General features: G+C 44.3%; 1 protein-coding gene across 4 annotated transcripts; it reads right to left on the reverse strand.

Annotated features, from left to right (window-relative positions):
- Window positions 1-4,388: 4,388 nt before the first annotated feature.
- LOC130302808 (zinc finger protein 260-like) lies at window positions 4,389-21,760 on the reverse strand. 4 transcript variants are annotated; one of them, XM_056551736.1, is made up of 4 exons: window positions 21,639-21,760; window positions 12,474-12,521; window positions 8,440-8,487; window positions 4,389-6,429 (listed from the first exon to the last, which is right to left on the reverse strand). In XM_056551736.1, exon 4 carries the CDS (start codon window positions 6,395-6,397, stop codon window positions 4,538-4,540), a length of 1,860 nt encoding a protein of 619 aa, XP_056407711.1. In that variant the 5' UTR covers window positions 6,398-6,429; window positions 8,440-8,487; window positions 12,474-12,521; window positions 21,639-21,760; the 3' UTR covers window positions 4,389-4,537. The 4 variants fall into 4 exon arrangements, with proteins under 4 accessions (XP_056407711.1, XP_056407710.1, XP_056407712.1 ...); XM_056551735.1 differs by lacking the exon at window positions 21,639-21,760 and adding an exon at window positions 17,375-17,406; XM_056551737.1 differs by lacking the exon at window positions 8,440-8,487.
- Window positions 21,761-22,097: the final 337 nt, after the last annotated feature.

Genomic DNA, 22,097 nt, shown 5'->3' on the forward strand with positions numbered 1-22,097 from the left:
CTAAGCGACTCACAGTTGACGTCTTCTCTAAATGACTCACAGGGGACGTCTTCTTTAAGTGACTCACAGGGGACGTCTTCTCTAAATCAATCACAGGGGACGTCTTCTTTAAGTGACTCACAGGAGACGTCTTCTTTAAATGACTCACAGGGGACGTCTTCTCTAAGCGACTCACAGGGGACGTCTTCTCTAAGCGACTCACAGGGGACGTCTTCTCTAAGCGACTCACAGGGGACGTCTTCTCTAAGTGACTCACAGGGGACGTCTTCTCTGTTCAGAGTCTTTCACTTTTCCTTTTTTTTCACTATTTGGTTTGGGCCATCATGAAGACTTCTCCTGGCCAAGACTTTAGGCTCCTTTCTCCAGCACAATACCCCTCTTTAAAAACTCCCCATGTGTATTGCCCCACACAGTAATAGTGCTTGCTTTGGGCCCCCATATATAGTTGTAGGCCCCTCTGTGTCCCCATATACAGCTGTAGGCCCCCTCTGTGCCCCCCCCCATATACAGTTGGAGGCCTCTTACTACCCATATATATAGCTGTAGGTCCTCACTGTGCCCCTATATATAGCTGTAAACCACCTCTGTGCCCACATGTATAATAAGCCCCCATATATAGCTATAGGACCTCTCTAAGCCCCTATATAAATCTGTAGCCCCCATCTCTGCTAGTTGCCCCCATATTTTAGACCACTGCTCCCAACTGGCATATAACCTTCAGTGTTTTCTGGTCCAGGGTCGGGAACTACTGCTATCGGCCATAACTGAAGACTGGAGGAGCAGTGGCACAGAAGTTGACCAACAAGTTAGTTACCGTCTTGGGTCCTGACATGGTTGAGGCAGCACTTCAGGCTCTTTCTCTGACATGCACGTTTCCCTACGCTACCTCCCAGCAGTCACTGCCGCTTTGAAGCAGTAGAGAAGCCACAACACATTCCAGTCTAAGGAAAGTCTTGGCGGGAGGAGGATGACTATGATGATGGTTATGTGTTGGGCAGAATCTGGAAGCCACAGTAGGGTGACAAGGAGAAGATGACATCAGAGGAGGGTAAAGAACAGAGCCTGTGTGGGGCCAAGAGTAACAAAACTGTGCGGGGCCAATATGTGTGGAGGAGGAGACGATGCAGCTGCTCGAGGTGAATGTTCTAAAGCTGTCAGAGGGAAAGATCCGGTGATGGTGGCAGAATATTGGGGGTGTAGTATGGACATCTCTTCAGGTGGGAATTGTCCTCGTCATTGTCCGACAACAAAAACCTCACACTGGACAACCTCAGCAAGGAGAGAATAAGCCGTGACCGGTCAGGTACTAAAGTAGGAACAATAGTTCTCATTCATTCATATAATCTCTTATACAACTATATATCATTATACTCCAAAAAGCATCCTGTGGGGCAGAAAACCCTACAGGGAAAAAATAAAGACTTTAGTAATAGACTTTAAATATAAACACCAAAATAGTAATTACTAGGAACAAAGGAAAACGTAGAAAATGTAACAAAATCTTTATTAGAACAAATATAGACATACATAAAAAATGGCGGAGTAAGAGAACACCATGGATAGCAAATGCCAAGGTAAGCTGTGACTACCGTATATACTCGAGTATAAGCCTAGGCTCCTGATTTTACCCCCAAAAACCCAGGCAAACCGATTGACTTAAGTATAAGCCTAGGGTGGGAAATACATCATCCTCCCACCCCGTCATCATCCAGACCCCCGTCAATATCCCCCCGTCCACATGACCCTCTGTCATAATCCAGACCCCCCTGTCCATATGACCCCATCATCATCCAGACCCCCCGTCAATATCCCCCCCCCGTCCATATGACCCCCGTCATCATCCAGACCCCCCTGTCCATATGACCCCGTCATTATCCAGACCCCCATCAATATCCCCCCTTGGTCCATATGACCCTGTCATCATCCCCCCCCCCTGTCCATATGACCCCGACATTATCCAGACCCCCATCAATATCCCCCCCTGTCCATATGACCCCGTCATCATCCAGACCCCCCTGTCCATATGACCCCGTCATTATCCAGACCCCCATCAATATCCCCCCCCCTGTCCATATGACCCCCGTCATCATCCAGACCCCCCTGTCAATATGACCCCCTGTCATCATCACCCCCCCCCCCTGTCCATATGACCCCCTGTCATCATCACTCACCCCCCCCCCCCCTGTCCATATGACCCCCTGTCATCATCCAGACCCCCCCTTTTGTTTTCTTCTCACCTCCCTAGTAGCTGTAGGGACCGTCCAGTGAGGGTGAGCCAGGCCGTCCATCTTCACTGCAGGGACCATCCGCATTCCGGTGGGAGGGTGAGCCGGTACGGGCCGTCCATCTTCACCAGGAGGCCCTCTTCTCTGCTCTGGGCCATCCTCGGACTAGTGAAGCTGCATTGACGCCCCCATGCAGGGACGTCTGTGCGCAGGGACACCCCTGAGGCTATACGCGGCAGCTTCAATACAGCATCACTAGTCCGGGGACGGCCCGGAGAAGAGTTCCTCCCGGTTAAGATGGACGGCCTGGACCAGCTCACCCTCCCCACCGGAATGTGGACGGTCCCTGCAGTGAAGATGGACCCGGCCCAGCAAAGCCCTCGCCCTCCCCTCCATCGGTATGCCTAAAGCAATATTTTTTTTTTTTGTTCACTCAAGTATAAGCCGAGGGGGGGCGTTTTCAGCAAGAAAAATCGTGCTGAAAAACTCGGCTTATACTCGAGTATATACGGTACATGTAAGGAAGCAGTCCAGATAGAGAATCTAATGCAAAAAGCAATAGTGCAACGGATAACACGTAAAATACGTGGTAACAAAGTAACCCAGACCAATATCACCAGTACCAAATGATATAATAAGCCTTACCAAGGGATATGCTCAACCCAAGGGCTTATTATATCATTCATACTAGTAATATTGGTCTGGGGTTACTTTGCTACCACGTATTTTACTTGTTATCTGTTGCACTATTGCTTTTTGCATTAGATTCTCTATCGGGACTGTTACCTTACATGTAGTCACAGATTACCTTGGCATTCGCTATCCATGGTGTTATCTTACTGCGCTATTTTTTATGTATTTTTTATGTCTATATTTGTTCTAATTAAGATTTTGTTACATTTTCTACTCTTTCCTTTGTTCCTAGTAATTACTATTTTGGTGTTTAAACTACAAATCATTGCAGTAAATGTCTCTGGATGCCATATAGAATATTCCGGGTCTATACTATCTACGTGTATGTAACCCGTCATGTGTAGAGGAACTGGGATTGGTCCGTACACAATATGAAGCTATATTGCGGTTTTCTCCCCCTAAACAGGATTGGAGACTCTTCTAGAGCATCAGACACTTTCCACTCACTGGAATCCCAACTAGTATATGTATCCATGTGTACGAGAAGCCGAAAGCGGTGAGTGATTAAACGGGTTATCCAGGAAAAAAACTTTTATATTATATATTTATATATTTTTTTTTTTACTGGCTCCAGAAAGTTAAACAGATTTGTAAATGACGTCTATTAAAAAATCGTAATCCTTTCAGTACTTATGAGCTTCTGAAGTTAAGGTTGTTCTTTTCTGTCTAAGTGCTCTCTGATGACACGTGTCTCGGGAACCGCCCAGTTTAGAAGAGGTTTTCTATGGAGATTTGCTTCTAAACTGGGCGTTTCCCTGAGACACGTGTCATCAGAGAGCACTTAGACAGAAAAGAACAACCTTAACTTCAGAAGCTCATAAGTACTGAAAGGATTACGATTTTTTAATAGAAGTAATTTACAAATCTATTTAACTTTCTGGAGCCAGTTGATATATAAAAAAAAGTTTTTTCCTGGATAACCCCTTTAAATCCTGCACCAGACCAGAGAGCGGGTGTTTTCTGGACCATGACCTACAGGCGACACGTCTGACCAGGAGGGGTCTAACTGCGCCATGACCAACCCTGTTATCAGAGAATCACTGACTTTAGGTTATAATTTCTCCCTTATCTATCATTGAGTATTACATCTGTCTGCGACTTAAGGGTTAAATTGTTCGGCTTTTTCTGTGTTTTGATCCCATGCCTGGCTTTCAACTAAAAATACCGACCAAAATCCTGTGTGTGACCCCGGCCTAAGGGTTCTTGGTGACAACACAGAAGTGTCCTGATCCTGATAGGACAGAAGTGACACATGAGATACAATCAGTAATATTTCTAATGGAAATGAGGCCGAGGTAATACATAGTAATCACCAATCATTATCATCCATAGAAATCATCCAATCATACTGTAGTGTAGAGCTACAAGTCACTACTAAATGATACACAATAGCATTACATATTACTTCTCATTACCGCTATTTACCTACAAAGGTCACATGACCCCAGGTGCTGATGACCAAGAGATAATGTCGGCTTTAGCTTCTGCTTAGGTTTCATTATGAAGTTTATTCGAGGGTTAATTCTCACAACAGAACTTAGAAACATCATATTTTACTGTCACCTGAGATCTCAGATTTCCATTCTCCATATTATATATTTATCATTTATTATGTCATCTTACAGTCTCCTGTGTGACTTCTCGTGTCTAGAGAGGTTTGATTTACATGTAAAACATTTCCCACATTCTGGACATGAATATGGCTTCTCTCCTGTGTGAATTCTCTCATGTATAACAAGCTCTCCGCTACTTTTAAAACATTTCCCACATTCTGAACATGAATATGGCTTCTCTCCTGTGTGACTTATCTCGTGTCCAGAAAGTTGCGATTTACTTATGAAACATTTCCCACATTCTGAACATGAATATGGCTTCTCTCCTGTGTGAATTCTCTCATGTATATCAAGAGATGATTGAGTTGTAAAACATTTCCCACATTCTGAACATGAATACAGCTTCTCTCCTGTGTGACTTCTCTCATGTACAACAAGCTTTGATTTACTTTTAAAACATTTACCACATTCCAAACATGGATATGGCTTCTCTCCTGTGTGAATTCTTTCATGTTCAACAAGCTCTGACTTGCCTATAAAACATTTCCCACATTCTGAACATGAATGTGGCTTCACTCCTGTATGAATTTTCTCATGTCTTGAACATTCTGATATATTTTTAAAACATTTACCACATTCTAAACATGAATATGGCCTTTCTCCCGTGTGAATTCTTTCATGTCTAACAAGATGTGATTTACTTCTAAAACATTTATCACATTCTGAACATGAATATGGCTTCTCTCCTGTGTGAGTTCTTTCATGTCTAACAAGATGTGATTTACTTCTAAAACATTTATCACATTCTGAACATGAATATGGCTTCTCTCCTGTGTGAGTTCTTTCATGTCTAACAAGATGTGATTTAATGCTAAAACATTTATCACATTCTGAACATGAATATGGCTTCTCTCCTGTGTGAGTTCTTTCATGTTTAACAAGATTTGATTTACTTCTAAAACATTTATCACATTCTGAACATGAATATGCCTTCTCTCCTGTGTGAGTTCTTTCATGTATAAGAAGAGATGATTTTTGTGTAAAACATTTCCCACATTCTGAACATGAATATGGCTTGTCTCCTATGTGAGTTCTCTCATGTCTTCTAAGATTAGATTTACATATAAAAGATTTCCTACATTCTGAACATGAATATGGCTTCTCCCCTGTGTGAACTCTCTTGTGTGTTACAAGATCTGCTCTACTACTAAAACATTTGCCACATTCTGAACATGAATATGGCTTTTCCCCTGTGTGTATTCTCTCATGGCTAAGAAGAGATGATTTTTGTGTAAAACATTTCCCACATTCTGAACACGAATATGGCTTCTCACCTGTGTGAGTTCTCTCATGTTTTTTTAGATTTGATTTAAATATAAAAGATTTTGTACATTCTGAACATGAATATGGCTTCTCCCCTGAGTGAACTTTCTTGTGTGTTGCAAGCTCCGCTCTACTACTAAAACATTTGCCACATTCTGAACATGAATATGGCTTTTCGCCTGTGTGCCTTCTCTCATGTATAAGAAGAGAAAATTTTTGTGTAAAACATTTCCCACACTCTGAACATGAATATGGCTTTTCTTCTGTATGAACTCTCTGATGCATAATAAGCTGTGGTAGACATGTACAGCGTCGCCCACATTCTGAACACACATACTGCTTCTTTCTTGTGTGACATTTTCTGTGTCTAACAAGAGCTGATCTTTCAGTAAACTCTTTTCCACATTCATCACATTGAATCCTTTTTCCCCCTTTCTGATCTGTCCTTGTGGTAACAATGTGTGGTTGGTCAGGAGAAGGTTCCTCATGATCAGGTGGATTATTACAGGATAGATCTGGATGGACATTAGGGGTAAGGAGGTCTTCTCCTGAGGAGCGCTCCATCATATCTTCATCTTCTCCTTTATCATTCAGGGAGAACATGAAGTTTCCCTCAGAATTCTTACTGGGATTTTCTGTTGGGATAAAAATGGATTATGGGAAATGTATAAAATATTATTAGGTTGGAAACACACATGAAGTTTTGCTGCAGTTTTTGATGGTCACCTGACCCCAGAAGAGAATACAGAGGAGGAGATGATCCCCCTTTATAGTTTCCTTCTTTTTGGGGTCACTCCGGGCACTGACTCTAGGGAATGTTCACCAGAGATTTTTCTGCTTATAACAGAATTTACAAATATGTGACCCCCTCCCCCCAAATAATCATAGGAAACAATAGACTGGAGGGGACCCTAGTGACTCCACACAACTGCACAAGGTTGGCAGAGACATCCGGGCCCCAATGACCTCACTCCAAGTCCTCACATCACTGGATTGTCCCAGAAAATGTGGATTCACACTGAGACCGATCCCCAGAAAACTCATCCCTGGATTTTATGTCCATACAGGGGAAATCCAATCATGGGGGGCCGAATACTGTATATATATATATATATATATATATATACAACCTCCATATATTGTGGGGCCATATACTGTATATATACAACCTCCATATATTGTGGGGCCATATACTGTATATATACAACCTCCATATAATGTGGGGCCATATACTGTATATACACAACCTCCATATATTGTGGGGCCATATACTGTATATATACAACCTCCATATATTGTGGGGCCATATACTGTATATAAACAACCTCCATATATTGTGGGGCCATATACTGTATATATACAACCTCCATATATTGTGGGGCCATATACTGTATATACAACCTCCATATATTGTGGGGCCATATACTGTATATAAACAACCTCCATATATTGTGGGACCATATACTGTATATACAACCTCCATATAATGTGGGGCCATATACTGTATATACACAACCTCCATATATTGTGGGGCCATATACTGTATATACACAACCTCCATATATTGTGGGGCCATATACTGTATATATACACAACCTCCATATATTGTGGGGCCATATACTGTATATACACAACCTCCATATATTGTGGGGCCATATACTGTATATATACACAACCTCCATATATTGTGGGGCCATATACTGTATATACACAACCTCCATATACTGTATATATGGCCCCGTTTCCAGAGAGCCAGCGCGCGGCAGGTACAGCCAGTCATGGTGTAAAGTCCGCGATGTGCCGAGTGACGGTCGTCACGCCCCCTCCCATAGACATCAATGGAGGGGGGGTGGCTGCGATGTCGCGACCACGGCCGCTGCTCCAAGCCTTCCGAACCGGATGTTCAGAAGGCTGCGGCACGGGAGTACCCCTTTAACCACTTAAGGACCAAGCCCATTTTATCCTTAAAGCGGAACTCCGGTGGAATATTTTTTTTTGACAAATCAACTAGTGCCAGAAAGTTAAACAGATTTGTAAATTACATCTATTAAAAAAATCTTAATCCTTTCAGTACTTATGAGCTTCTGAAGTTAAGGTTGTTCTTTTCTGTCTAAGTGATCTCTGATGACACGTGTCTCGGGAACCGCCCAGTTTAGAAGCAAATCCCCATAGCAAACCTCTTCTAAACTTTCCCGAGACACGTGTCATCAGAGAGCACTTAGACAGAAAAGAACAACCTTAACTTCAGAAGCTCATAAGTACTGAAAGGATTAAGATTTTTTAATAGAAGTCATTTACAAATTTGTTTAACTTTCTGGAGCCAGTTGATATAGAAAAAAACCCTTTAAATTGTAGATCCCCTAAAGGACTGAACGAGGACTTTTCCTATGCAGCCTTCCTACATTGACTGGAGACAATAATGGAAAAAGTCATTTACACACATTATATATATATAAACGTTTAGAGTGAGAGGTTAAAAATAATAACGAGACTTGTCTAGATAATCAAAGTAAACGAATTGATAATAAACAGCACAATGAATAACAATGTTCCACAACCAGATCAAAAGAAAAAGAAGAAAAGGAAATAGAAAAAGATAAAAAAAAGGGGAAAAGAGAATAAGAAGAGAAATGACCAATACTTACCAGGTAAAGGAATGGTGGGTGTTCTGGGGTCAGTGGAGAAATAATGATCTACAAAAAGATAAGAACCTTATATCAACCTAATAAGAAGGAATTTATGAGATCAAATCTGAATAGTGGGAGATTATTCATCCATCATCCAATCATTGGATTGTGTATTTAACCCCTTAAGGACGGAGCCCATTTTCACCTCTAGGACTCGGCCATTTTTTGCACATCTGACCACTGTCACTTTAAACATTAATAACTTTGATGCTTTTACTTCTCATTCTGATTCCGAGACTGTTTTTTCGTGACATATTCTACTTTAACATAGTGGTAACATTTTGTGGTAACTTTCATCCTTTCTTGGGGGAAAATCCCAAAATTTGATGAAAAAATTTAAAATTTTGCATTTTTCTAACTTTGAAGCTCTCTGCTTGTAAAGGAAAATGGATATTCCAAATAATTTTTTTTGATTCCCATATACAATATGTCTACTTTATGTTTCCATCATAAAATTGATGAGTTTTTACTTTTGGAAGACACCAGAGGGCTTCAAAGTTCAGCAGCAATTTTCCAATTTTCCACAAAATTTTCAAACTCACAATTTTTTAGGGACCAGTTCAGGTTTGAAGTGGATTTGAAGGGTCTTCATATTAGAAATACCCCATAAATGACCCCATTATAAAAACTACACCCCCCAAAGTATTCAAAATGACATTCAGTAAGTGTTTTAACCCTTTAGGTGTTTCACAGGAATAGCAGCAAAGTGAAGGAGAAAATTCACAATCTCCATTTTTTACACTCGCATGTTCTTGTAGACCCAATTTTTGAATTTTTACAAGGGGTAAAAGGAGAAAATGTATACTTATATTTGTAGCCCAATTTCTCTTGAGTAAGGACATACCTCATATGTCTATGTAAAGTGTTCGGCGGGCGCAGTAGAGGGCTCAGAAGCGAAGGAGCGACAAGGGGATTTTAGAGAGTACATTTTTCTGAAATGGTTTTTGGGGGGCATGTCGCATTTAGGAAGCCCCTATGGTGCCAGAACAGCAAAAAAAAAAAAAACACATGGCATACCATTTTGGAAACTAGACCCCTTGAGAAACGTAACAAGGAATAAAGTGAGCCTTAATACCCCACAGGTGTTTCACGACTTTTGCATATGTAAAAAATGTTTTTATTTTTTTTCACTAAAATGTTGGTTTTCCCCCAAATTTCACATTTTTTAAAGGGTTAATAGCAGAAAAGACCCCCCTAAATTTGTAACCCTATCTCTTCTGAGTATTGAGGTACCCCATAAGTTGACCTGAAGTGCACTACGGGCGAACTACAATGCTCAGAAGAGAAGGAGTCATATTTGGCTTTTTGAGAGCAAATTTTGCTCGGGGGGGCATGTCGCATTTAGGAAGCCCCTATGGTGCCAGGACAGCAAAAAATACCCACATGGCATACCATTTTGGAAACTAGACCCCTCACAGAATGTAATGAGGGGTACATTGAGCATTTACCCCCCACTGGTGTCTGACAGATCTTTGGAACAGTGGGCTGTGCAAAATTTTTCATTTTCACGGACCACTGTTCCAAAGATCCGTCAGACACCAGTGGGGTGTAAATTCTCACTGTACCCCTAATTACATTCCCTGAGGGGTGTAGTTTCCAAAATGGGGTCACATGTGGGGTTTTTTTTTTTGCGTTTTTCAGAACCGCTGTAACAATCAGCCACCCCTGTGCAAATCACCTCAAATGTACATGGCGCACTCTCCCTTCTGGGCCTTGTTGTGCGCCCCCAGAGCGCTTTGCGCCCACATATGGGGTATCTCCGTACTCGGGAGAAATTGCGTTACAAATTTTGGGGGGCTTTTCCCTTTTACCTCTTGTGAAAATGAAAAGTATGCGGCAACACCAGCCTGTTAGTGTAAAAATGTTTATTTTTTTACACTAACATGCTGGTGTAGACCCCAACTGTTCCTTTTCATAAGGGGTAAAAGGAGAAAAAGCCCCCCAAAATTTGTTAGGCAATTTTCCCCGAGTACAGCGATACCCCATATGTGACCCTATTCTGTTGCCTTGAAATACGACAGGGCTCCAAAGTGAGAGAGCGCCATGCGCATTTGAGGCCTAAATTAGGGACTTGCATAGGGGTGGACATAGGGGTATTCTACGCCAGTGATTCCCAAACAGGGTGCCTCCAGCTGTTGCTAAACTCCCAGCATGCTTGGACAGTCAATTGCTGTCCAGAAATGGGAGTTTTTGTTTTGCAACAGCTGGAGGCTCCATCTTAGAAACACTGCCGTACAATACGTTTTTCCTTTTTATTGGGGAGGGGGGTGGTGGGGGGGGCAGTGTGCGTGTGTATATGTAGTGTTTTACTCTTTATTTTATGTTAGTGTAGTGTAGTGTTTTTAGGTTGCATTCGCACTGGCGGCGGATTACACTGAGTCTCCCAATAGGAGTTTGAGCTGCGGTGGAAAATTTGCCACAGCTCAAATTTGTAGTGGGGAAACTCACTGTAATCTGCCGCCGGTGTGAATGTAGCCTGTACATTCACATGGGAGGGGGGTCAAAACTACAACTCCCAGCATGCACAGACAGACCATGCATGCTGGGAGTTGTAGTTTTGGAACATCTGGAGGGCCACGGTTTAGAGACCACTGTAAACTGTGGCCCTCCGGATGTTGCTAGGCAACAACTCACCTAGCAGGACCCGGAAGTATTGCTGCCGCCGCACGTGGGGGAGGATCGCGTTCGGGGATCCAGGTAAGGGACCTTCGGCGCCGACCTTCCCTGGACGGATCCCCCGTTTTGCTCGGACAAAGGTGGGCAAAGCGGGGGAACCGAACTTTAACCCCCCCTCCCCCGGTCTGCTATTGGCCGCTCGCTCGGCAGACCAATAGCAGGGATAGGAGGGGTGGTACCCCTGCCACCAAACTCCTATCCCTTCAGGGGGATCGAGGGTGTCTCCGACACCCCCGATCCCTCTTATTTTCTGGGTCACCGGGTCACCAGTGACCCGTATGACCCGGAATCGCACAGATCGCAGGTCTGTATTCACCTGCGATTTGCACACATCGTGGTCATGGGGGGGTCTCAGGACCCCCCCCCCCCCCGGCGATGTGCCGGGATGCCTGCTGTTAGATAACAGCAGTAATCCCGGCCCAATCACCGCTACCGGTGACGTGGCGCTCCCGGAACCCCGCAACGTACATGTACGTCGCCGCGCGCCAAGTGACACTTCGCGGTGCCGTACATGTACGTCGCTCGTCGTGAAGGGGTTAAAGGGGTATTCCAGGAAAAAACATATATATATATATATATATATATATATATATATATATATATATATCTCAACTGCCACCAGAAATTTAAACTGATTTGTAAATTACATCTATTAAAAAATCTTAATCCTTTCAGTACTTATGAGCTTCTGAAGTTAAGGTTGTTCTTTTCTGTCTAAATCCTCTCTAATGACACCTGTCTCGGGAACCGCCCAGTTTAGAAGCAAATCCCCATAGCAAACCTCTTCTAAACTGGACAGTTCCCGAGACACGTGTCATCAGAGAGCACTTAGACAGAAAAGAACAACCTTAACTTCAGCTCATTAACCAAGAACCCCAAAACAGCTGTCTGCAGATGGGTGCTCTTTCCTTTTGGAGAGAGAGTTCTGGCTTGGCATTAATCCCGATTAGCTTTTTATATCCCGTAACTGGAGCTAAGCTGATACCAGGGAAGGTGATGTAATGAGCTGATTTGCATATTCCACTACCCAGAATGCCTGCGGAGTGCTTAGTGGCCCTTGAAAGCTCCATCACACCAGAAGTGGTGAACTCTCCCCGAGTTAAATACTCATCCCGTATATATATATAAACGTTAGAGTGAGAGGTTAAAAATAATAACGAGACTTGTCTAGATAATCAAAGTAAACGAATTGATAATAAACAGCACAATGAATAACAATGTTCCACAACCAGATCAAAAGAAAAAGAAGAAAAGGAAATAGAAAAAGATTAAAAAAAGGGGAAAAGAGAATAAGAAGAGAAATGACCAATACTTACCAGGTAAAGGAATGGTGGGTGTTCTGGGGTCAGTGGAGAAATAATGATCTACAAAAAGATAAGAACCTTATATCAACCTAATAAGAAGGAATTTATGAGATCAAATCTGAATAGTGGGAGATTATTCATCCATCATCCAATCATTGGATTGTGTATTTAAAGGGGTTATCCAGGAAAAAATTTTTTATATATATATATATATATATCTCAACTGGCACCAGAAAGTTTAACAAATTTGTAAATTACATCTATTAAAAAATCTTAATCCTTTCAGTACTTATGAGCTTCTGAAGTTAAGGTTGTTCTTTTCTGTCTAAGTGCTCTCTGATGACACGTGTCTCGGGAAACGCCCAGTTTAGAAGCAAATCCCCATAGCAAACCTCTTCTAAACTGGGCGTTTCCCGAGACACGTGTCATCAGAGAGCACTTAGACAGAAAAGAACAACCTTAACTTCAGAAGCTCATAAGCACTGAAAGGATTAAGATTTACAAAATTTACAAATCTGTGTAACTTTCTGGAGCCAGTTGATATATAAAAAAAAGTTTTTTTCCTGGATAACCCCTTTAATAAAAGTTCTGACCTAATAGCACAATAAATTTGTGTAATAAACTAAATATGCACATATAGATTAACCCCTTAACGACGCATGACGTAAATGTACGTCCTGGTGAGCTGGTACTTAACCCTTACAGGACCCAGGGCGTATGGATACGCCTTCTGTACCTGGGTCTTAAGGACGTACCTGTACGCCCGTGATGATATGGATCAGCAGGCACCCCGCGCAAATGCCCAGGGGGGTCATCAGACCCCCCCCCCCCCATATCAGCGATCGGCGCAAATCGCAAGTGAATTTGTGTTTACTTTCGTTTTCCCCGTTCTGCCCACCCACAATAGGAGGGGCAGAACGGGGAACCGACAGAGGACCGGCGCCGGAGTCCACTTACCCATCGGTGGAAGCTGCGGGACACGATCGGCTGCGGTGATCGGCGGGCAGCGATGTCGTGCGGCAGAAGAGGACGGCTCCCTGGATCCGACGGAAGTCGGTAAGTTGCCTAGCAACATCCGGAGGGCTACAGTCTGAAACCACTATAGTGGTTTCTAGACTGTAGACCTCCAGATGTTGCAAAACTACAACTCCCAGCATGCCCAGACAGCTGTTTGGGCATGCTGGGATTTGCAGTTTTGCAACAGCTGGAGGTCTACAGTTTAGAGACCACTGCACAGTGATCTCTATACTGCCCTCTAGATCTTGCAAAACTACAACTCCTAGCATGCCCACACAGCAGTTTGCTGTCTGGGCATGCTGGGATTTGTAGTTTTGCAACATCTGGAGGGCCACAGTTTGGAGATCATTGTGCAGTGGTCTATAATCTGTAGCCCTCCAGATGTTGCATAACTGCAAATCCCAGCATGCCCAAACAGCTGTCTCGGTATGCTGGGAGTTGTAGTTGCGCACCTCCAGCTGTTGCATAACTACATCACCCAGCATCAGTATATGCTGGGAGTTGTAGTTTTGCAACAGCTGGAGGCACACTGGTTGGAAAATACTGAGGTAACAGAACCTAACTGAAGGTCCAATCAGTGTGCCTCCAGCTGTTGCAAAACTACAACTCCCAGCATGCTCGGTCTGTCAGTACATGGTGGGAGTTGTAGTTTTGAAACAGCTGGAGGTTTGCCTCCCCCCCCCCCCCCCCATGTACAGGGTACATTCACACGGGCGGGTTTACAGTGAGTTTCCTGTTTCAAGTATGAGCTGCGGCAAATTTCTAGCGGGAAACTCACTGTAACCCGCCCGTGTGACTGTACCCTAAAAACACTACACTAACACCTAATAAAGGGTAAAACACTACATATACACCCCCTTACACTGCCCCCCCCCCCCCCCCCCCCAAATAAAAATGAAAAACCTATTGTACGGCAGTGTTTCCAAAACGGAGCCTCCAGCTGTTGCAAAACAACAACTCCTAGCATTTCGGACAGCCACTGACTGTACAGGCATGCTGGGAGTTTAGAAACAGCTGGAGGCACCCTGTTTGGGAATCACTGGCATAGAATACCCCCTATGTCCACCCCTATGCAAGTCCCTAATTTAGTCCTCAAATGCGCATGGCGCTCTCTCACTTCAGAGCCCTGTCGTTTTTCAAGGAAACAGTTTAGGGACACATATGGGGTATCTCTGTACTCGGAGAAATTGCACTACAAATTTTGGGGGGCTTTTTCTCCTTTTACCCTTATGAAAAGGAAAAGTTGGGGTCTACACCAGCCTGTTAGTGTAATTTTTTTTTTTTTTTTTTTTTTTACACTAACATGTTGGTGTTGCCCCATACTTTTTATTTTCACAAGTGGTAAAAGGAAAAATAGACCCGCAAAATTTGTAACGTAATTTCTCCTGAGTACGGAAATACCCCATATGTGGGTGTAAAATGCTCTGCGGGCGCACAACAAGGCTCAGGAGTGAGAGCGCACTATGTACATTTGAGGCCTAAATTGGTGATTTGCACAGGGGTGGCTGATTTTACAGCGGTTCTGACAAACGCAAAAAAAGAATTTTGGAAACGACACCCCTCACGGAACGTAACAAGGGGTATAGTGAGCCTGAACACCCCACAGGTGTTTAATGAAAATTCTTCAAATTTGGATGGAAAAATGAAAAAAAAAAATGTTTTCACTAAAATGTGTTACCCTAAATTCCTAAATTTTTCATTTTCACAAGGAAAAATAGGAAAAAAGTCCCCCAAAATTTGTAACCCCATTTCTTCTGAGTAAGAACATACCCCATATGTGGATGTAAAGTGCTCTGCTGGCGAACTACAATGCTCAGAAGAGAAGGAGCGCCATTGGGATTTTGAAGAGAAAATTTGTCCGGCCACGTGTGTTTACAAAGCCCCCCATGGTGCCAGAACGATGGACCCCTCCCCCACATGTGACCCCATTTTGGAAACTACACCCCTCACGTAATGCAAGATTTTTGGAACAGTCATCCGTGAAAATGAAAAATGTAATTTTTCATTTGCACAGCCCACTGTTCCAAAGATCTGTCAAATGCCAGTGGGGTGTAAATTCTCACTGCACCCCTTATTAAATTCTGTGAGGGGTGTAGTTTCCAAAATGGGGTCACATGTGGGGGGGGGGGGTCCACTGTTCTGGCACCACGGGGGGGGGGGGGGGGGGGGGGGGGCTTTGTAAACGCACACGGCCCCCGAATTCTATTCCAACCAAATTCACTTCAAAAGCTCAATGGTGCTCCTCCACTTCTGAGCATTGTAGTTCGCCAGCAGAGCACTTGACATCCACACATGGGGTATTTCCATACTCAGAAGAGATGGGGTTACAAATTTTGGGGGTCATTTTCTCCTATTACCCCTTGTAAAAATGGAAAAATTTGGGGAAAAACCAGCATTTTAGTGAAAAAATGTTTTAACAAAAAGTCATCAAATACCTGTGAAGTGTTAAGGCTCACTGGACCCCTTGTTACATTCCTTCAGGGGTGTAGTTTCCAAAATAGTATGCCATGTGTTTTTTTTTTTTGCTGTCCTGGCACCATAGGGGCTTCCTAAATGTGACACGCCCCCCCAAAAACCATTTCAGAAAAACTCACTCTCCAAAATCCCACTGTCGCTCCTTCCCTTCTGAGCCCTCTACTGCGCCCGACGAACACTTAACATAGACATATGAGGTATTTCCTTACTCGAGAGAAATTGGGTTACACATTTTAGGAAGATTTCTCTCCTTTTACCCCTTGTAAAAATTCAAACACTGGGTCTACAAGAACATGCGAGTGTAAAAAAATGAAGATTTTGAATTTTCTCCTTCACTTTGCTGCTATTCCTGTGAAACACCTAAAGGGTTAACACACTTACTGAATGTCATTTTGGATACTTTGAGGGGTGCAGTTTTTATAATGGGGTCATTTATGGGGTATTTCTAATATGAAGACCCTTCAAATCCACTTCAAAACAGAACTGGTCCCTGAAAAATTTCGATTTTGAAAATTTTGTGAAAAATTGGAAAATTGCTGCTGAACTTTGAAGCCTCTGATGTCTCCAAAAGTAAAAACATCTCAACTTTATGATGAAAACATAAAGTAGACATATTGTATATGGGAATCAATATATAATTTATTTGGAATATCCATTTTCCTTATAAGCAGAGAGCTTCAAAGTTAGAAAAATGCTAAATTTTCAAATTTTTCATGAAATTTTGGAATTTTTCACCAAGAAATGATGCAAGTATCGACTAAATTTTACCACTAACATAAAGTAGAATATGTCACGAAAAAACAATCTCTGAATCAGAATGAAAAGTAAAAGCATCAGAGTTATTAATGCTTAAAGTGACAGTGGTCAGATGTGCAAAAAACGCTCTGGTCCTACAGTGAAAATTGGCCTGGTCCTTAAGGGGTTAAAGGGGTTATAGAATTCCCTATGATTCCATTATACAACTGTATATATTTCAGCAAGGAAATGGTTAATCATTTGCAATTTATTTTTGCAACATAGTATCAAGAACTAAAGAAAAGAACAAACTGTGATTTACTATGAGTGTAAACAGTGACCTCTAGTGGTGGTGATGAGAAGTGCAGTGACCTCTAGTGGTGGTGATGAGAAGTGCAGTGACCTCTAGTGGTGGTGATGAGAAGTGCAGTGACCTCTAGTGGTGGTGATGAGAAGTGCAGCCCATTATCCCACTATACAGTTTAGTACGTCCCCTCCCCCATTATCTCCCCCGTCCTCGTGGTTTCGGGGTCTCACACGGCTTGGATTAAAAAAATAAATAATTATCATCACAAATCGCTCTCCCCAACCCCCCCTGCTCCCTATACCCCCGACCATGAATGGTTAATAGTACATACGACCCTGGAGATAACACATTGTAACAAAACTTCTGCACGGAAACTCACCTCAGCCTTTGTCTAACTTCGTCTAGTTCTAAGCTCCGCCCACTAGTATCACATGACCATCCTCACAGGTCCTTCACCTCAATCTCTACTATCCTGCTGAGCCCCGCCCACTCATGTCACATGACCATCCTCACAGGTCCTTCACCACAATCTCTTCTATCCTGCTGAGCTCCGCCCCCGCATGTACTGGTCACATGATTGTGACATCATCACAGGTCCTACAACCTCCCCCGTCTAGTACAGTGGTCTTCAAACTGAGGCCCTCCAGCTGTTGCAAAACTACAACTCCCAGCATGCCCGGACAGCCAACGGCTGTCCGGGCATGCTGGGAGTTGTAGTTTTGCAACATCTGGAGGTCCGCAGGTTGAAGACCACTGATTTGTAAGATACATGGCAGGTCCTGGACGAGGCTGAAGTTGGTTTCTTATAATGACTATTAATCCTTTCCTCCTCCTCTAATTTCTCTGCAGTAAATCTGTTTTTTATACATAAATGTTAAATATTATTTGGGAACAATCAGATTAATAAAAAAAAATCCGGATTGTTTGTGTATTTACAAAAAAAAAATATATCAAACAATGGATGAAAAAAATTACCATTTTAAAGTAACTGATGAATTTAAGGGGTTAAATGCTGTTGGGCCTCTGACCTAAGGATGGGAATATAAAGAGTAAGGGCCCCTCCATAATACCCACCTGTATCCAGCCTGGACCACACTGGGGATTGGCAGGAAATCAGGTGACATTTATATACATTTTAAGCATTTTGAATAAGGAACTGATGAATTTAAGGGGTTAAACGAGGTTGGGCCACTGAATTAAGAGTAACCAAGGTCGCTTTTAGAGGGCGACAACAAGCGATATTCTGTAACAATACAAAATGGCTTCAGGGGCCGAGCAATACCACAGCCACGGACAATACCACAGCCACAGGCAATACCACAGCCACGGGCAATACCACAGCCACGGACAATACCACAGCCACCGGAAAAATCACAGCCACGGGAAATACCACAGCCGCGGACAATACCACAGCCACGGGAAATACCACAGCCACGAGCAATACCACAGCCGCGGACAATACCACAGCCACGAGCAATACCACAGCCGCGGACAATACCACAGCCACGGGCAATACCACAGCCACGGGCAATACCACAGCCACGGGAAATACCACAGCCGCGGACAATACCACAGCCACGGGAAATACCACAGCCACGGGCAATACCACAGCCACGAGCAATACCACAGCCGCGGACAATACCACAGCCACGAGCAATACCACAGCCGCGGACAATACCACAGCCACGGGCAATACCACAGCCACGAGCAATACCACAGCCACGAGCAATACCACAGCCGCGGACAATACCACAGCCACGGGAAATACCACAGCCACGAGCAATACCACAGCCACGAGCAATACCACAGCCACAGGCAATACCACAGCCACGAGCAATACCACAGCCACGAGCAATACCACAGCCACGAGCAATACCACAGCCGCGGACAATACCACAGCCACGGGCAATACCACAGCCGCGGACAATACCACAGCCACGGGCAATACCACAGCCACGGGAAATACCACAGCCACGGGCAATACCACAGCCACGGGAAATACCACAGCCGCGGACAATACCACAGCCACGGGAAATACCACAGCCACGGGCAATACCACAGCCACGGGAAATACCACAGCCACGGGAAATACCACAGCCACGGGCAATACCACAGCCACGGGAAATACCACAGCCACGGGCAATACCACAGCCACGGGAAATACCACAGCCACGAGCAATACCACAGCCACAGGCAATACCACAGCCACGAGCAATACCACAGCCGCGGACAATACCACAGCCACGGGCAATACCACAGCCACAAGCAATACCACAGCCGCGGACAATACCACAGCCACGGGCAATACCCCAGCCACGAGCAATACCACAGCCACAGGCAATACCCCAGCCACGGGCAATACCACAGCCACAGGAAATACCACAGCCACGGGTAATACCACAGCCACGGGCAATACCACAGCCACGGGAAATACCACAGCCACGGGAAATACCACAGTCACGGGAAATATCACAGCCACGGGCAATACCACAGTCACGGGAAATACCACAGTCACAGGCAATACCACAGCACGGGCAATACCACAGTCACGGACAATACCACAGTCACGGGCAATACCACAGCCCGGGGCAATACCACAGCCACGGGCAATACCACAGTCACGAGCAATACCACAGCCAGGGGCAATACCACAGTCACGGGCAATACCACAGCCACGGGCAATACCACAGCCACGGACAATACCACAGTCACGAGCAATACCACAGTCACGAGCAATACCACAGTCTTGGAATTGGAATGGGGGGGGGTTTGGGGCTACTATACAGGGCAGATTTGGGACGTCCATGAAAATGTCTCCTTGTATAATAAAGATGCCTCCGCACCAAATAATAATCGCTCTTGTTTTTTTGGCCACAACCTTTTTGGATATAACAAGGGGCCATTATTCTTATTATTTCTTTCCTCACTTTAGTGACCAACAGTGTTTAACCCCTTAAATTCCTCAGTTAGTTATTCAAAATCCTAATTTTTTCATCCATTGTTTAATATTGTTTTTTTTTTCCAGTAAATACACAAACAATCTAGATTTTTTTTAAATTATTTTAATTGTTCCCAAATATTATTTAACATTTATGTATAAAAAACAGATTCAGGCTGGGTTCACACTACGTTTTGTCCCATACGGGAGCGCATACGGCAGGAGGGAGCTAAAAGCGCGCGCTCCCGTATGTCACCGTATGCGCTCCCGTATGCCATTCACTTCAATGAGCCGACCGGAGTGAAACGTTCGGTCCGGTCGGCTCATTTTTGCGCCGTATGCGCTTTTACAACCGGACCTAAAACTGTGGTCAACCACGGTTTTAGGTCCGGTTGTAAAAGCGCATACGGCGCAAAAATGAGCCGACCGGACCGAACGTTTCACTCCGGTCGGCTCATTGAAGTGAATGGCATACGGGAGCGCATACGGTTACATACGGGAGCGCGCGCTTTTAGCTCCCTCCTGCCGTATGCGCTCCCGTATGGGACAAAACGTAGTGTGAACCCAGCCTTACTGCAGAGGAATAAGAGGAGGAGGAAAGGATTAATAGTCATTATAAGAAACCAACTTCAGCCTCGTCCAGGACCTGGTCGGCCAGTCAGTAGGAAGGAGATTACATGAGGAGGAGGTTTGTTACAGTGTGTCACCCCAGTAGTAAGGAGATTACATGAGGAGGAGGTTTGTTACAGTGTGTCACCCCAGTAGTAAGGAGATTACATGAGGAGGAGGTTTGTTACAGTGTGTCACCCCAGTAGTAAGGAGATTACACGAGGAGGAGGTTTGTTACAGTGTGTCACCCCAGTAGGAAGGAGATTACATGAGGAGGAGGTTTATTACAGTGTGTCACCCCAGTAGTAAGGTGATTACATGGGGAGGAGGTTTGTTACAGTGTGTCACCTCAGTAGTAAGGAGATTACATGGGGAGGAGGTTTGTTACAGTGTGTCACCCCAGTAGTAAGGAGATTACATGAGGAGGAGGTTTGTTACAGTGTGTCACCCCAGTAATAAGGAGATTACATGTGGAGGAGGTTTGTTACAGTGTGTCACCCCAGTAGTAAGGAGATTACATAAGGAGGTTTGTTACAGTGTGTCACCCCAGTAGTAAGGAGATTACATGAGGAGGAGGTTTGTTACAGTGTGTCACCCCAGTAGTAAGGAGATCACATAAGGAGGAGGTTTGTTACAGTGTGTCACCCCAGTAGTAAGGAGATTACATGAGGAGGAGGTTTGTTACAGTGTGTCACCCCAGTAGTAAGGAGATTACATGAGGAGGAGGTTTGTTACAGTGTGTCACCCCAGTAGTAAGGAGATCACATAAGGAGGAGGTTTGTTACAGTGTGTCACCACAGTAGTAAGGAGATTACATGAGGAGGAGGTTTGTTACAGTGCGTCACCCCAGTAGTAAGGAGATTACATGAGGAGGAGGTTTGTTACAGTGTGTCACCCCAGTAGTAAGGAGATTACATAAGGAGGAGGTTTGTTACATTGTGTCGTTGGTTCTGTGATTCAGGCTCCTCCTCTTCCCCCAGTTGTTTCCTCTTCTCCTGAATGACCCCCAAGGATCCAGTGATAAATAATAATCTCCAATCCTGGTGATTCCCCCATAAATATTGCTCTTTATTTCATCATGTACATGTGTTACTACCTTTCTTTTATTTGGGATGTCCCGATACTGATATTAGCCATTTGCATTGTATCGGGGACTCGTTTAATGTCCCCGGTACCTGTTGCCGCTCCGGTGTCCCGTTCTCCCGTCCTCCGGTCCGTATCATGGCGTCCTATGGAGGATCATGTGACACACACGTCACTCCACCTCCTCCCCCGCGCCCAGCGTAACGCTACGGAGGAAGCAGAGTGACGTATATGTCACATGATCCTCCATAGGACGCCATGATACGGCCCGGAGGACGGGAGAACGGGACAGCTCCAGTACCCGACAGAGAAGGTGAGCTGCCTGCAAGGAGGGGGGCTGCTACTCATGTCTAAACCAGTGTGTCACAACCAGGGTGCCTCCAGATGTTGCTAAACTACAACTCCCATCATGCCTGGACAGCATTTGGCTGTCCAGGCATGCTGGGAGTTGTAGTTTTGCAACACCTGGAGG

Source organism: Hyla sarda, unplaced genomic scaffold (genome assembly GCF_029499605.1).
Source record: "Hyla sarda isolate aHylSar1 unplaced genomic scaffold, aHylSar1.hap1 scaffold_1182, whole genome shotgun sequence".
Lineage (NCBI taxonomy): Eukaryota > Metazoa > Chordata > Amphibia > Anura > Hylidae > Hyla > Hyla sarda.

Bases quoted from the DNA above. Each gene is read 5' to 3' on its own strand.
- LOC130302808 (XM_056551737.1), bottom strand. From the start codon at position 6,397: ATGTTCTCCCTGAATGATAAAGGAGAAGATGAAGATATGATGGAGCGC.